The 17,279-nt window shown below is 45.0% G+C and overlaps 1 protein-coding gene across 1 annotated transcript; it reads left to right on the forward strand.

The window, feature by feature from the left end:
* The first annotated feature begins 114 nt into the window (after positions 1–114).
* On the forward strand, positions 115–16,677 carry LOC8027253 (cytosolic Fe-S cluster assembly factor narfl). Its single transcript, XM_029967562.4, has 11 exons — positions 115–249; positions 447–539; positions 635–784; positions 2,287–2,413; positions 3,300–3,434; positions 4,933–5,069; positions 8,380–8,491; positions 10,190–10,262; positions 10,938–11,075; positions 13,623–13,780; positions 16,307–16,677. The coding sequence occupies exons 1-11, from the start codon at positions 184–186 to the stop codon at positions 16,555–16,557; spliced, it is 1,440 nt and encodes a 479-aa protein (XP_029823422.3). The 5' UTR covers positions 115–183; the 3' UTR covers positions 16,558–16,677.
* The last annotated feature ends 602 nt before the right edge of the window (positions 16,678–17,279 follow it).

Raw genomic sequence — 17,279 nt, forward strand, 5'->3', positions numbered from 1 at the left:
AAGTTGTTGAAGTGAGTCAGATGAGTGGGGTGGGTGGGGTGGTGAGGGGTTGGCGAAAGAGCACACAAGAGTTACGAGAGTTACTGAAAATGACCACCAGCAACGCGCACAAATAGAACGGATACCCGAGCGCACCACGCACCACTGGAGCCAACGTTGACTGGAGCGCACCACAAGTTTGCAATGGCAGACGGATTCAGCGGTGTGCTGCGAATTACCGATTTAAACGACTTTATAACTCCTTCTCAAGTAAGTTCACTTCTAAATTGTCACTTATATCGAAGTAAAATACATTCTAGAACACGTTTCAATTATCGCTTTGCGCTGACACCTCGTAGGTAACATGTTTTGACCGTACTAGCGCAACGTCGTGATTTAACCAGTCATTCGGATGGAGGAAATGGTGATCGTCGAATAATTTGGTAGAATTTCTTGTTTATTTATAGGAGTGTATCAAGCCGGTGAAAGTCGAGAAAAGTTCTAGCAAGCTTGGTTCAATCAAGATCGCCGAGGATGGCTCGTATCTGCAAGTCGATGAGGTGAGGAGAACCAAGACGGAGTTCGTGCTCGTCCGACGTTAGATCTTCGACGAAACTTCGTACTCATCTTTTCCGAATTTCGTTTTGTTCGTCAGACTGGAAAAGCATCGAAGCTTGCGAAAGCCCAAATAACGCTGAACGACTGCCTGGCCTGCAGCGGCTGTATCACGTCCGCCGAGACTGTGCTGATCACGCAACAGAGCTCCGAGGAACTCTTCAAAGTTTTGAGGGCCAACTCTGAACTTGTAAGTCTGAAGTGGCGCAGTTTCAAAAGTTGCACATAGCTTGCAAGCGTCGAAATTGCTGGGTACTGACGGTTATTTCTACGTACTGGTTTCTTCGAACTACAACTTTTGTGGTGTGAAACTAACAGACGACCGAACGCTCTCGGCGCATAAAATGCTGCCATGGCCACTAATGACGTCACATGCAGGCTGTGTATATCCTCCTTTACTACCCAAGTTCTTGCTGTTATTTGTTATTCAATTTTAGCATTATCCGTTGAGCATGAAGCAATTGAATTGAGCCTGCGCTTTGAAAACCAATGACTCTTACGGTTGTCATTCAAAGTAAGAGCAAAAGTGTGCTGGGTTCCGCTGGAATTTATAGGGAGTATTCACTGGACGCCATATTTGTGGGTGCTGTTTAGAGCGCATGCTCAGAACAAGCTCATATCAATAGGCTGCTAAGACCGGCACTCTTGATGGTGCTGAATGCACGTTGCAAAAGAACTGTGGATGCTCGCCATCAGCACGGGCTCAGCATTCGCGCACACAGCTATGGCCGCCAGTGAATACTTTCTACTGCGACATTAGTTCTTATTTGAAAAAAAAAGGGTCTTCCTTAATTCTTTTCTTTTATAAAAATGAACTGCATTGTTAAATAATAAAAATAATATGTTTATTGCAGGTTTTTTTTCACTTGTTCTTTGCTAAATTGTAGCATAGTGGTCCTAAGAAGATGCTAAAGCTTCAGAACTTTCCATTATATGATTCCAAAGTTATGAGCAATCAATATCTTGAAAAACAGACTGGGGAACAAAAACTGGACGACATGCACGCAGGTCCTTTAACCATGCTGAATTTAACTGAGACTGGGGAAAGAGAGAAACATCAAAACATAGAAGGAACAGAAAATAAATGGGACGGCGCTCCTTCTATGTCTTGATGTTTCTCTTCTTCCCCAGTCTCGGGTTAATTCAACGCGGCTAATATTCACCATCCTGCCTGCACCCTTACTATATGTTCTCTTACACAGGTCCTCTTTTTGTTCGCAAAAGTTTATCAACTTGCCTGCATGCTCCTTGTTATACAACAGACAGAACAGACAGACACCAATCTTCAAAAATTTCCCACTAGAAAATGGTGGCTGACTAAGCCGAGAAATACACAGAGCTGAATGACGTCGGCTACCGAGAACGTGCACCCCATTTTTTCGTTGAAACTTTCGGAAAATTGTTTGGAACTTTTTTTTAACGAGGTAACGGTTAGTTTTGAGACTGGCATCTGGGCCGAACTGCAAGCGTTACATTTGAGCGGAGACTGAACGTTCGACGATGCATAGTTTATTTTTGCATTGAAAAATACACTTGATTTTTTCGAGGGGAAACGCTGTATAGATCTTCCCTAAACATTTTTTTACCTTTGCCATTCCCCATCAAAATGATCTGGGCTTCTTGCTTGGCTCATCAATCTCGACCCGTCATGTTACCACTCACATTCCGACGGAACCGCGGCTTTCTTTGCAGCCGGTGGAACAACGCCAGCTGATAGTTGTCAGCATAGCCCCTCAAGTCTATGCGTCGTTTTCCGGCAAGTACGACGTCGCCTATGACGAAGCTGCTGCGAGGCTCACCGGCTTCTTTAAGCGCTTGGGTAAGGAGTTCTGCTCTTGAGTGGGTTACGTCGGTCGACGCCCCGTTGCGTTTCGTTAACAGTACCACTGTGGTGCCTGGAGCACTTGTCTAATTCGTGTGTCTACCGAGTTCTAAGTGACGTTTCTCGATTCCCACCTGATAGCGTCGTAGAAGTGTCACGCTGTCGCAACGCGCGATCCCGGTGGTGTCGCAGCAGCTGGGGTGACGTGGCAGACACCTGCCACGTCACCCCAACGTCAATCGATCGTCATCGTCATATCGTCAAATGAGCAGAACAGCTGTCACCGTCTAAACGCATCCTATCACGTGATTGTCGCGCAATTTTTTCTCTAGAACAGCTACGCCCAACTGCCAGGATTGCGACGTCCGACGGCACGACGCCGCAGCTTTTGTGACGTCGTTTGTTGCCACTTCGGGGCCGCTTTCGATGCCGCACCCGGCATCGAAAGCCGGGCCGAACGGGACGCTAAAAATGGCAGTCAGACACGCATTCCACTTTCCGTGGTACCACCGCCACGGTGTGGTAGAGTCACGACGTCTGGCAACGTTGCATATTTGCAATCCTCCTTTCTTTGCGTGTCGTCTGCATTTCACCTCAAAATTCAACAGCCCATGTTGAATGGGGGGGGCCGGTGCTTGTTTCGGTGTTTGACGCTTTCACCACTAGGTTTACGTGTACTATTTGACCGTGAAAGTAGACAGACGCCGATTACGGTCCTCGTCCCTTTTGCGCACATTCGTTCCTCTCCCAACTTGGGGGCTGAATGATGGCATGAATGTTTGGCCGACGCGCTTCTTTTCTTCGTGCGAACACGCTTTTATTTCCCGTGCGGTTTGTTAGAGCGCAAACCGTCGCACGTCCCTTTCTTCCGGAAATTCCCCAGGAGCACACCACGTCTTGGACACGACGTTTGCGAGGGAGTTCACGCTGGTCGAGATGCTGCACGACTTCTTGGAGCGATACCGGAGAAAAGAGTCGGATCCGTCTGCACTTCCGCTGCTAACGTCTGCCTGTCCGGGTGAGTTGTGCATGGGCTGCAGGTTTTGCAGTGTTTGTTTTGTGGTCAAATGTGCGGATATTTCTTCGTGCCTATTTATTAAATGCGAGAGCATTTCTAGGACCTCCGAACCACGAGATAACGTGCATCCTTCCGTAAGCTAAAAGAAAAAAAGCTAAATTTGGCTTCAAATGTTTTTGTTAAAATTAGTGGGGCAATGTTGCAATGTCACGTGACGTTACGGTATCACGTGGAACTGTGACAGCATGTGACACTTTAACATCGTGACTTGAAGTTACGTGACGCCGCGTAGCCTGATGCGATGTCACCTTGCCTCGTTTTTGAAACCACGTGACTACCGTGCCAAAGGGAATGTAATGCGATTGCATTTACATCTTCTTTGGCAGCATCCAGAGAGAAGACATTTTTTTTTTATTTATTTATTTACAGAAAACCCTGCAGTGCCAAAGAACCATTGCATGGGAGTGGGTTTTTGAGTCACATTATTACCTGAAAATATAAAATGTTTACATAATATACAAAAAAAAAAGAAAAAGAAAAACTGCAATTATCACACTGCAACAGCCATGAAGGTAAATTAGCAATGCGTTTATTATTCTAAAAATGATTCACCATCAGTTGAGACCATATCTATCATCAGATCATTTTACTCCGTTATGGGTCTTGGAAAAAAAAACCAAAAACTTCCTGTACTTTGTTCGACATCGAAGTATATAAGACATACGGCGAATACCATGTTGGGAAATATGTTAAGTATGTTGCACTTAAGGTACTAGTACTTCAAGTAGGTTTAATAAACTTGTGCTTTACTTAAAGTACATTCTTTGAGCATGTTTTTATACTTTATCTAAAATATCTTTTCTGGCACTTTTTGAGGAAAGTAGTACTACTCCCGACTTTACAATGCATTTCTCAAATTGGAAAACAAAAAAATGGCGCATTGTCATGTGAAAAGACGCTATCGTCTTTCGAGATGTCATCCGGTCATTTGCTTGAGTGAAAAAATGGTGGCATTAAGACAGATACAAATAAGTGCCTTATAAGTTGATTGTGTTAAGTAATTTGTCGGCAAAATTAAAACAACCCTGTGGCCACTTGACTTCCTCCAATATTTGCCGCCATTCCGATAATAACTGATAAACCCCTGATTACCCTTGGGGCAACGCATACCAGTTAAAAAAATATACTATGGGGGAATAAAAGGACTCTATGAAAGATTGTGTTAAGAAGTACTACTTGTACTTTAATTTGAAAGTACAATGTATTAAAGTACTTCGTTTGAAGTATGTTGTGCCCGGTGTACTTACTACTTTACTTGAAGTACATAACCTCTTGTTTACTTTGTACTTTACTTTAAGTATTTTTTATACATACTTTACCCAACACTGGGCAGTTGTTGCACAACGATGGAGACGGGGCCTGTCGTGAGCGTTTTCGTCTGCAGCGCGAATGCGCCCGGCTTAGTTGCAGTGTGACAACTTAAATTCCTCCCCTCCAGGTTTTGTGTGCTACGCAGAGAAGACGCACGGCGACTTCATCTTGCCCTACATCAGTCGAGCAAGGTCGCCTCAGCAGGTCATGGGGTCGCTGGTCAAAAAGTACCTTGCCTCCAAGATCAGCAGGACACCCGATCAGGTGACTGCTCTTAAAGAGAAAGAGGACACGCGCCAACCGTACAGCATATTAAAAAGTATAGGGTGTTTTTTTTTTGCCGCCGCCAAACAAACTCTTGGACTTTGAGAGCTAGAGCAATTGTCGAGCGATCAAAAAGTTTCGGTTGCCCCGCGCGTCGGACGTCAAAGTCTGCGGTACGTCCGTTTCCTCTCTGCCCCTTTAAAATGTATTTGACACACCAGGTGGAACGCTACTCGGAAAGGCAACCCAAACAGAAATGTGACGCGTCGTCTGCATGTGGAGAAAAGGCGCGTGGCAAGTGCAGAGTGAGACGCTTGCACGATTGGTTGTTTAGCAGGCGGACATGCCCATGGTAGCTGTGATCGATTCTACGGAAAAGAAAGAAAGTTAGGCGGCACTTCTAGTTTGAAGTCGTCCAAGGTGACAAGGAGTGCACCAGTTCGCCATCTACGTCACAGACTCGTGCAGAAGATTTGCAATCTGGTTTTCTGAAAATATTTCCTTTCTCTGCAAGCATGTCATTTCCGAGCTTAGAGGTTTACGATGGTGCCTGGGGATCGTTTCCCGTTGTTTGCAACAATAAAAAAAGCCTGTTGTTGCTGGTAGCCTTCAAAGGCAACTCTGGTTCGTTTAGCTTTCAGGAAACAACGCAGTTCTCTTTGGTATCGCCTAAAAAGGCCACACGCCAAATATTTCAATCTGATTCCACCTAAAAGTTGATGAAACTGGCAAACTAAGTTTGAGGTGCACGAAATTAACAAAATTTGCTAATCCTAGCGGGCGAGGCGCGGCAAAGCCAACAGCGTAGGCGGTACCACCGTGTCGGCGCAGCCCACCCTGCGCTACCTGAATCATGCTCGGGGCTCTCAGGAAGACTTATTTGCTTGTTTTGTATTTATTCAAGCAAGAACTACAGGCGGTGCTATCAGTGCGGTCATCGTTGGCCATGTGATTTGCATAATGTGCACGCGCTTGTGTGCTCCCGTACGAGCATGCGTCATCGTTGGCAGCGTCCGTCGCGTGCGAGAGAGCCAGTTTGCGACGTTGAGAATGGCATACTTCCACAAAGTCGACGCAACATATTCAATGTGGTTTACCAATCTCTTCAAAATAAGCCCTTGAGAAAACTTGCCTTTTTCTGCACTAAAACACAAGCTGCGGCCACTGTAGAACAGGCGTCGTTAAAGGGGTCATGAAACGCTTTTCCAACTTTTTCCTGTTTCGCTTTCCTCCTCAACTCATAAATCGCGCATTCCACCAAGCAGTTCAAGAAGACGAAAAGAAGCGAGGCCCCTCTCGCTCGGAGAGAGCCATTGCCCCCCTAGAAGATTAGCCCGTCGCTCAAAGCTCGGATAAAAGTTTCTTTCCCTACCCCGTTCACCCCTAAGCTGACAGTGCTGTGGAAGCTACGTGCTCCTTGGGCTAGCCACACTTTTGCCACGTGAGCGTGGCAAATGTGGCTGCAGAGAATGAGGTCAGGTGATGAAACGGAGGCGGCTGATTGGTCCGGCAAGCGCGTGGCTTCCACCACAATGTCAGCTTAGGGGTGAAAGGACTAAATGAGGTCCGGTTTCGTGTGACGTCAGTTTGGACCCGATGACGCGCTTTCGGGACCGCGGATGTATCACAGTGAAAAGGCAGAGAGGTTACGAAGGGGAGGAGGTACAAAATAGTCCGCTGTGTTTTCAAATTTTCGCACTGAAAGTCAGGCTTTTGACTTACTACCTTTTTTCTTTTGGCCCACTGAACGATGTGCTATTAGTAAAATCCCAATCTAAAATGATTTATCCCAACCCAAAAATCGTTTCATGGGCCCTTTAAGTGTAGCAGACAACACTTTTGCTCTTGCGTCAAGCTGCTCCCAGCGGCCTGGTATGTGACGTCCCGATTTGTAATACATGGTTAGAGATGTAGGTGATGACACAGGAGCAATGTTGCCCGCCGCAGGCAAGGTTTTGGTTTCAGTTTGTAGTGAGCTTTAAAGGGCAACTGCGCTCCATTTGGAAGATTCCGAGATAATGAGTGATTTCATATTAAAAAGCACTAGTAAAAGACACTATGTCATTTGCTTTGCGAAAAATGGGATACATATTGCCGCGCGCGCAGCTGGCCAAGTAGGCAGCGCGCACGTGGCCTAACGGTTATCGTACCTGGCTCCCACGCGAAAAGCTAGGATTCGATTCCTGGGAGCGGCGCATCTTTTTGTTTATTCCTGCAGACTAGTATTCTGGTAGATTCGAGAATCCTGTTGCGTGTTCGAGGTCCGAGTGTTCTATGCGTCAAACATTCTACGCCGATTATTCCAGAAGCTCACGTATGTACATAAGGGGCTCCGCGTGGCGAACTGGACTCGGTCTCGCCCTAGCGCTTGAACCTGCTGTTACGCCGACTTCGACGCTTGCGACGCTCTGTTCTTCTTCTTTGTGTTCTGTTTATTTTGGGCACAAGTTCGCCCTATTAAACGTTTAGTTTTCTTCAGTTATCATCGCCTCATCAATTGTCATTCGTGACAATATTGTAAAATCTAATCTTAAACACAGACAGAAATCGAAACCGAAACTCCGGCTCTGTCCGGCAACATTGGCCTCGGGCTGCCAAGAGCATGGCTATCACATGGTACGAGAAGTCACGTGATCTTTTACGCAACGACAGCTGGGATTGGGGCGGGCATGTGCCAGGCACAAGTGTCGTCTGCACTGCACTCTTCACCAGATTTTGGTGTCTATGACATTCGACGACGTCGGCACAACTGCGGCATAAGTATGTGCACGTAGTGCCCATAGTGCGAACAAACCTCCGAGACAATAATCACAGACGGTGAGACAACGATGGCGGTTGTGACGTGGGAGACGGCGGGACGGCTCCCAAGAAGTGCGCTGCGCAATCACAAGGATACCGCTGAGCGCCGAGAGGAAACGTTTCTGACATCACCCGTCACGTTTGCCCGGAGAAGTAAAAACAAGCAAAAAGGGGCAATGGTGTTGACGTTTGGCTCCAATGTTGGCTACGCCCACGCCTTAGCCTTGACTGCGCTGTTGGTTGCGCTTGAATTTGACCGCTCGAGTCAGCCGATTTCGGCAACTTGGAGAGTTGCAGAGTTCACCGGACCGTTTAAGAAACATTTAGACAGAACTACATCGTAATACTTGACGTGTAGTCTTTCTAGGTAATACTGAAGAGGACTGCGTCATTTTTTCAAAAACAAAAATGAAGTGGAGTTGCCATTTAAGTGAAGATTGCTCGAAAAATATTACATTTTTTGGAAAGAAGTAGTTGGGTACTCTAGCTGCCTTCCGCTTGCATTTCCCAGATCTATCACGTGAGCGTGATGCCATGCTACGACAAAAAGCTGGAGGCATCGCGGGGCGACTTTTACGACGAGATCTACAGCACGAGGGACGTCGATTGCGTCATCACGTCAAGTAGGCTTCTCTACTCGTCTCGCACGTCGAGAGCGAGCGTTTTGCGACGTCGCATACTGCTCTGCGTGATGTTGTTTCAGCTTTCAAATGCATTTTCCTTGTGCATTTGGGGGGGGAGGGGGGGGGAGAGAGAGAGAAAGAGAGAGGGAGGGGGGGAGCCAATCATTGTGCCCCTAGTGACTAAGTTGTGAACTAAACCTACGGGGACAACAACGACATTACCTATTTGTTCTCCTGGCCTCCCCCTTTCCCTTCCCCCAAAAATAAACAACTACTTGTCTGTGTTCTTGATGTATAATTTGCACACTTCCCGAGTTTGGAAAATATTAATAGTGGGCGCTTTAGTGAAGTGGGTGTTTTCGTGGTATTTCACGGTAGTAACAGTTTTGGAAACCGGTCCTTTTTTGGGAGGCTTTATATTTCCTATCCTCAAAACAACAATGGATAGTTAGTTCAAACTGCTTTATAGAAATTACAAGCATATACTAGACAAAGAAAGGTGTTTCACTCCAGATGTAGTTACAACGTTTTTTTGTTTGTTTTTGCTGATGTGTGCACATGCTTTATCAGAGCTGTCTATTTAACTATTCATCTTTAAAAAAAATCATAATTAGCCTTAGGACACAGGATGATCAGCATGTTTTGAGCTGAATTAATTGAGTTTTGAATTGGTGCGTCATTATGTATATCGTAATATCCCGAGATGCCCAAACTCCAAAAGATAACCCGCCCCCTTTTTTCGACATGATCTCCTATTTTTCCAACAACACTGAATGATATCCCACTTCTAGTACCTGCAGGGCCCTGGCCAATGGTGACATCAGCAGAGATGGTGTTACTTAGCCACGGCAGGGGATAAGCGAACATTGCTGACTGGGAAGGGCAGCCGTCTTTGGTCAAAAGTCAAAAGTTTTGCAGGTCACAAAATATAAAACTAGCACTTTTTCCAACTTTTTTTTGTTGCACACCAAATGTTAGCTCACTCTTTATTTTCACCCTATTTGCTTTCGATTTTAGGTGGGCCATCTCTCAGGATATTACAATATACAAATCTGATTTTCGCACTAAATTTAGTGGGGCTGCGTTTCACCCCCTAGAATCATCAGAAAAACCTGAATTGGTGCGATTCTACACAAGTTACGTTTCCCTGCTGGGTTTAGCCGGGAAATTGCACGTTGCACTTCTGCGTCACGTTTGCATCGCATGCTCTTTCGTTACTCACTTCCGCTACACTTTTTGGGGGGACATGTTTTGTCTTGTTACTTAACCTTAACCCTGTACACATTCCACCTAAAACAAAGTGTACGAGGCTGAGGAATTCCCGGAAGGGTACAGCTTCATGAGAAGTTCAAGGAACCAGAGCTTGTCTTTTTGCACTTAATCAAATTGTTACGTGGAGCGCAAGTTCATCTGCTTCTTTGCAGGGGTTTCGGTGACGTCAGAACTCCGAGCTCTGATTGGCTCTGAATAGAGGATAGTGGGTAGACCTCGAGGTCTACCCACTATCCTTTCAATCAAAACCAATCAGATCTCGGCGTCATTCTGGCGTCACTGCAACCCGTGTGCGAGGAGCGGACAACTTGCTCTCCGCATAGCTTTATTTGAACCTTCCTGGTTGTTCAAATACTGAGCAGTTCTTGTCTGGTGGTTTTGTGACTGATAACCTTCAACGTTTCCCCGGACGGCTTTCTTTCACAGTCGAAGTGGAGTCCATGCTTGAACGAGAGGCAACCAGCTTTGGAGAGCTCGAACCATCCCCATTGGACACCCTGTAAGTGGACCGAAGGGTCGCCATGTTCCGCTGATCTTGGTACGGCGCGGCACTGCGTTTTTGTAGTTGCATTTCGTGCACAAAAAAAAAACACGAAACGTAAAAGGTTCTTTAGCACCTGTGCAAGCTCAATCACGGAGGAGCATTTGTGAGACGCAAGTCCACTAGCGAGCGCCACCAGTAATGCGAAGCGCGTGAATTCTTTTGCACGAAAAAGAAAAAAGGTATTGTGTTTAAATTTTCTAAAGATTTATCTGTACACTAGTGTGCATACGTCGTGGCCGCAATTCGAAGCATGATCATTAGGAGGCCCGCAAATAGTTGTCGGAATAAAACAATGCCGCATTATTCTAAACTTTTGCGGCGCACGGGAAAGCCATGCCATGTTGGCTCTCTCTACGGTGTTAAAGCCAGCGGCGACTGCTGAGCTTTACTTGATTCAAACCAATCTTCGTGCACCCCTAATAATCAAACATTTAAATGTTAGTTCTAGTTGCCAGATAAGGAATCTCAGAAAACCCTTAACCTTTCAAGGGTCGCTCAAACGTATCCGTTGCGACGAAAGGGGCCTTTTACTTTTAAGTGAATACGGTGGCCCGACTGAGGGGTGAAAATTAAGTTCTCAGTGGACGAGAGGCTACTCGCACAACTTAAAGAGCATGTCTGCCTTTCCAGGTTCAGCTGCAGGGTCGACGGAAAGTCCTATCGTCACGCCGGTTCGGGTTCCGGGGGCTACTGCGAGCACGTCTTCGTGCAGGCCGCAAGGTCGCTTTTTAACCATCGGGCTGAAGAATTGACCTTCAAAACTCTCAGGTGAACTCCCCTGGCCCGCCCTGAGCGTCCCTTTGTGCCCACTTGAGTACGGCTCTTTAAGCCGGCGGCAGCACACTTCTGAATGACTCGCCGAAGTGAGCCGGTGCATTGATTGTAGAGATTGGAGTCACTTCATTCCCGTTATCTTTGAGGTCAGCAACTTGAATATGCCAAAGGAACTTTGAGCCAGTGTTTGTTGCTGATTGTGAAGCAGAGATTAAGACAAATATTTTAAAATATTGGGCAATTATCGATGCATTCATTGCAGTGATTAGAGTCACCCCATTCTTATTATCTTTGAAGTCAACAACCTAAATTTGCCAAAGAAAGTTTCAGCCAGTGTTTGTTGCTGATTACAAAAGAAAGGCTACGATGACTGTTTAGAAAAAATGGTACCGTAGATTGATAATTATCACATTACACTTCTGCCCTAACATCCACCACAGCTCCAACATCAGTTATTAATGAATTAATTCACGCATTTGTTTTTTGTGCTCATGAAGAGCTTTCACCTTCGTAATGATGCACAATATACATATAGCAAGGGGAAGAATAATTCTAAAGATTATTAAAGAAAAAAGTTGAACGCAATAAAAGATGGGTTAAAGGGACATGCGCAAGGGGAAAAAATTTTTAACAATTATTTACGATATTGAAAGGAAACTTTCACAGTTTATGGTGCTTAATCTTCTCTTTATAAATCTGCTGTTAGATTTGATATAGCTTATTTTCTAGATTCTCGACGCAGTGTACATGCAGAAAAAACATGTTCTTGTGCACACGTGAGGCATGGCGATGCACTTGAAAGAGTCTAGTAAAATAAACTAATACGCTCCTTATAAACCACCAAGTGCAGTGAACAACAAAAATAATTTGTGTGACGCTTCTTTTATTTTAAAATAATTCAAAATAGCAAAAATGCCATTTCAAGGGGCTAACAGATGTTTCCTAAATTTATCATAAATATAAAAAGTATACATTCTAACCAAACCTAGATAGTAGCATTCTACGTAATTCTAAAGTACATGCGTGTCAGATTTGGTTGTGATAGGACAATATTAAGAACAGAAATTCTTGTGCACAAACTGGGAAGATGCCCCAAAATTACATAAAAAGAAAACATGCGCTCGTATTTTATCATAGATGTGTGGCTATACTCTTTAGTCGTGGAGAAAATATTGTAGTGTTAATAAATTTCCGTGAGAAATTGATGCTACAAAAGACTGCAATGGAGAGGAGACGGCTAGGCTTACTTGTCGACGTAAACGTAGTAGCGGGCAACGTCACAATTTGGAAGAACCACCCTGAGAAAAATGACTCAAATTCAATGTGATCTGGGTTCCCTGAGGGTCTTCAAATGTGTATTTGACTAAGTTCGCGGTAATAACCGGCAATAATTATTTTATACATCAAATATAAAGGTTCAAAAATAATAAAACGCCATAAAACCAAAAATCAAATTTTTGCAAAATATTGCCGTTCTTTTTTTATTAGCATCTCCCCTTGAGAACGTCAATACATGGAGCATCGATGGTATTTTACATGTTCTGAATGTGTGTCATAGATAGGGCAAGTCTGAAAAATTTGATTAACATAAACTGTAAAAAAAATTCACAAGAATCCTCTTGGAACATAAATATTAATCACTGAAGTTACATCAGGACAACGAATTACTCAGTGAAGGCATTTGAACAAAAATATGAAATCTCTGTCGCATCGTTTAGCACTCAAAGTAGGACAGCTACATCATTCTATGAGTCTTCTATATTCAAAGAAAACTGTACAACCGACGTAAGATACGCTTCTGGACATCTTGGGTGTGTGCGCCCAATAGAGTGTTGGTGTTTTTAATTCAAATCCCGTTTCTGTATTGTTATACATATTATCTCCAACCTAACATAAAAGTGCCCTTCATGTCACTACAAAACAACTCTGCAGAACATGATTCAACAACTAGAAAAAACAAAATGGGCACCCACGGCTCTGTTCGAGCACCCTGTGTGTTTGCACATCTTGGAGTCGTTAATTTGTGTTTCACACTGATTATTTTTTTTTTTTGTCATGCACTAAATGTCCTAATATATATATATCTTTTTTTTTGCAAAAATTAATTTTTTTATGCATTAAAAACACTGAGTGTGTGTCCAAACGTAGGACTAGTGGTCTGAACCACATGCCAAAGTCCCAGATCTTGCCGTTGTCCGTTTCATAAGTTATCAGCGATTTCAATAAATTTCTAATGGGAAAATGGCGGCCGACGGATAATGGCGTCGGCTACCGATAGTGGGCCCCATTTTTTCGTTAAAAACTGGAAAATTGAAAAATAATCCCGAAATCTTTTGAGTTGAATAACGGCAAGCTCCGAAACTTTAGCACCTGGACCAGACCGCTAGTGCTAGGTTTGGGTGGAGATGAAGCGTTCGGCAACGCATAAATAATTTTTGCAATGAAAAAAAACAATTAAATTGTTTTTGCGGGACACCTTGTATACTGCAATTGACCGACCCTACTTTTGCCTCGTTCCATCTCTCCTGTTACGTCTGGCAGGAACCAAGATCTGAAGGAGGTGACGCTGGAGTGCGGCGGCGAAACGGTGCTGAGGTTTGCCATTGCCAACGGGTTCCGCAACATCCAGAACGTCGTGCAGAAGCTGAAGAGGGGACGCTGTCCGTACCACTTCGTCGAGATCATGGCTTGCCCCGCTGGTACGTGCTGCCATCGTCGTCCTCGGCGCCAAAAAAACTGGGCTGTCTTCTTCCGCCGACACACGCTTTCCGAGAAATTTCGAGAAAAGTGTGTGGAAAATCGTAGCACCTTTTGCGATAATTTTTTTTTCTTCCCCGAGAATGTGCTTTAGTGGCCGGGTTTCTTTGTCTTATCTGATTAGTAAAAAGAAAAATTCAGTGCCCAGGTTTTTTTGTTTTTTTTTTAATTATTTAATGGGACCATATGTACATGTAGTGCCAAGTTGTCCAGATTGTCGCCTACAAGCTGTCCAGTTGTCGCCTTTCTTCTTGTTCGGTTTCATTTTGGCGCATCCGCTTCCGTGACATTTTGGCGATCTCAGTCTCGATATCATAAGTACAGTAATCCCTCGTTATAACGAAATCAATGGGACAGCAAAAAAATTTGATATAAGCGGTAATTCGACAAAAGCGATAGAGCCGAAAAAAACTGTTCCAGCGGCTTTGAAGGTGGACGGGAACACTACAGTACTCTCTGACTGTACGTTTAATCAAACAAACCTTGGTTATGAACATCTCGTGGCAGCTTTACCGAGTAAAAAAATAATTAAGTGGAGTTTGCCGATAATTTCACCCGGGTATCAGTTCTCCTCGACCTGCTCCAGGCATCGCAAGAACACAGTCACCGCCGCTGCACTCCACTTTGTTTCGAAGCAGCCATAAGATGTTTTGCGTCTCCCCAATCGTCGGCGTTTCCCGAGGTGCCTCTCCGACGTCGCTTCGTGTTTTCCCTGGCCGCACGCAACGCCTTTGTATCGCAGCATCCGTGGCAGGCGCAACAACAGGAACGTCCGCATTGACAAGCACGAACGAATCAAGGCTATCCTTGGTGCCTTTGCCAGCATGCTTTCACACACTCCCATAGAGATTGTTGCAGCTCCGGGAATCGTGCGCCGACTCGGGCAAGCGTGCTCGCGAAAAAAAATCCAACAGTCACAAAGCAGTCAGCGATTTTTCATCTTCGGGTCACGGGCACGCTTTCTCTTGCATGAGAAACTTCTCGAACCCATGCAACACCTTGCTTGTTCCGCAAAGTGATGAACAGTGTCGAACAACCGATGCCGGATTGTCGAATTCTTTGGCTCTTTTCGACTTGGGCCAGCCACTTTTCTCGACCTCACAGATCTAAGCGAGTTTCGGTAACCACTCCCAATCTCGACGCATGTGTGCGTGTAGTACGCCGCAGGCACGCGCATCAAAGGCTTCTGAAGGGGTTATCTCTTCCGGGCTCCATCGCACCCTTGACCCGATTCCAATAGGAGGCAGCAGCGAAGGCTGGGAGTGCTGTGAGTAGTGTTGGAACGTGGACACTGCACCGCTGCTCCCTGCCCGCGTCCCCGCATTGGCACATCGGCATCGGAAACAGCGCTCTGCCCTCCGTCACCTGTTTACTCCGTTTTCGTGTTTGCTGTTTTCCTCGTTTGCCGTTTGCCTCGGTGGAGAAGGGGGATGGAACGCAAGGGTCTCTGTGTGCCCCCGTGTAGGCTTGCATGCTTTCGGCACTGTGGCCTTCATAATAAGCGTGGTCGCCCGTCGATACACTTAGAATAAATTTGGTTCAAAATGCGTGCATTTCGGTCAGGACCACTTTGAACTTTGATAAAAGCGATAATTCGAAAAAAGGGCTTTTGTTATAACGAGGGATTACTGTACTTTACTGAGCTTTTCAATCGGATGATGAGCTCTCAACCTCTGATTTCAATTCTGAGGAGCATTTAAAGTATGAATCGGAAGGGTCGATGCTTCGATTGCCACTGCCGCAAGAGCAGCCGACATGCGAAGCGAGCATTCCTTGCACAAGGTATCTAATTTGGAAACTGTAAATAGCCTTAGCAAGATGAAACAGGGTACGGATACAATGTCCATTGTTTCCCAAAGATGTAGCAGATAAGTAGCACGTGCCCATGGTTGCGCGTTCAGATGGGAACTTTCAAGTTCATACTGTAATTTACGCCATACATGTTTGGCCGTGACCGATAAAGGGTTAAACTTTGTTTCAACTTGGAGTGGCAATAGAGCCCGAATGCGTGTTGTGGTCTTATATAACGACCGGGGAATGTGGGCTTCACTGTAAACCTTGTGGTCACAGAGCGGCAGAGGTTTTGCTGGAGTTCTTTCGAACAGCATGCTTTCACGTTGTACAGTAAGCCTCTCTCTAGTGAAAGCAGACATTACGTAGTCGAGATATGGGCATGGTGAAGAAACGTTGCTGTTGGGTTGTAATACAGCATGCAAGGTGTTTACTGCACGTTGAACATTGAATGTTGGACACATGGAACTTACCAACTTACTGCACGTAAATCGCTAATGCATAGTTTTGTTTAAAGGATATCCGCGATTTCTGTATGACAAGATACTCGCGCATGGTTTGCTTTGCCAAAGAATCCGTTTTAAACTATTTTTCTAAAGTTTCAATTTCTGGTTAGTTTCTTGAGCATATGTTTTGGCCTTGAATAATTCTTGTTCGAAATTGTCTTTTCTCAACAGGCTGTCTGAATGGCGGTGCCCAATTGAGACCACAAGACGGTGACAGCAAATCATTGCTGAAGCGCGTCGAAGAAGCTTACCACAGCCTTCAAGTCAGAGCGCCATCTATGAACAAGGAAGTTTTGGAAGCCTACCGCGACTGGCTACAGCTTGAGGGCCCTGACGACACAATTGGTGGAGACAGGCAGCCAATCAGGACCGGCTACCATGCAGTGGAGAAGATGACAAGTGCCCTCAACATCAGATGGTGATGGCTCTGTTCTGGAATCTGTGGAAGTTTTGCATCACTTGGCAACATTGAAGGAATACTGTTTGGTGCTATCAACTGTACAGGACTTGATGGACATATTAAAAGTGAAATATAGAATGTAGAGTGTGGATTTTCTCTGTGATTATGCATCTGAAAGCTTCAAGTGCTTTCCTTCTGGTAATATTTCAAGTTGCATAACTCCCAAACAAATAAAAAAGAAACTCTTGACCATTAAATGTAATAATTACAATGCTTGCTTTTCGCATCTTTATTCAAGCAAAACAAAAATGGAATGAATTTATGGAATTTATAAACGCGTTGACGACCTACGCAATCCCAACATGAATTATCTTATGAATATGCTTTGGTCATATGAGCTAATGAAAACGTGCAAAAATATATTTAGTTTATTTCCTGTGAAGAATATATTAGGGTTTCGGAATTTGTACAAAGCACACAGCCGCGCAGTGTGAGTGGAAGCTCCTCCCAACTCTTTCCACTTCAACAGAGCGAACCCTGGAAAGGGTTCTTCGGTTCCGAGTTAACTCTATGTTCGGTTCGCGGGTTCGCTCTGCTAAAGGGGAAAGGGTAGGCGCTGTTCCGTTCATCACATGTCAAAAAGTCGTGACGTCACACGCGCCTTGTTCCGTCGATCAAGCGGCAGAAAGTTGTGACGTCACTCGCGCGATTTCGTCTGCCGAGAACACTTTTTGAACGTGGCAT

Source organism: Ixodes scapularis, unplaced genomic scaffold (genome assembly GCF_016920785.2).
Source record: "Ixodes scapularis isolate PalLabHiFi unplaced genomic scaffold, ASM1692078v2 PGA_scaffold6__148_contigs__length_123643588, whole genome shotgun sequence".
In the NCBI taxonomy this organism is placed as follows: Eukaryota; Metazoa; Arthropoda; class Arachnida; order Ixodida; family Ixodidae; genus Ixodes; species Ixodes scapularis.

Bases quoted from the DNA above. Each gene is read 5' to 3' on its own strand.
- LOC8027253 (XM_029967562.4), top strand. From the start codon at position 184: ATGGCAGACGGATTCAGCGGTGTGCTGCGAATTACCGATTTAAACGAC. The intron at 3,435-4,932 runs GTGAGTTGTGCA...CCTCCCCTCCAG, and splicing joins GCTAACGTCTGCCTGTCCGG to GTTTTGTGTGCTACGCAGAG. The intron at 13,781-16,306 runs GTACGTGCTGCC...TTTTCTCAACAG, and splicing joins GATCATGGCTTGCCCCGCTG to GCTGTCTGAATGGCGGTGCC.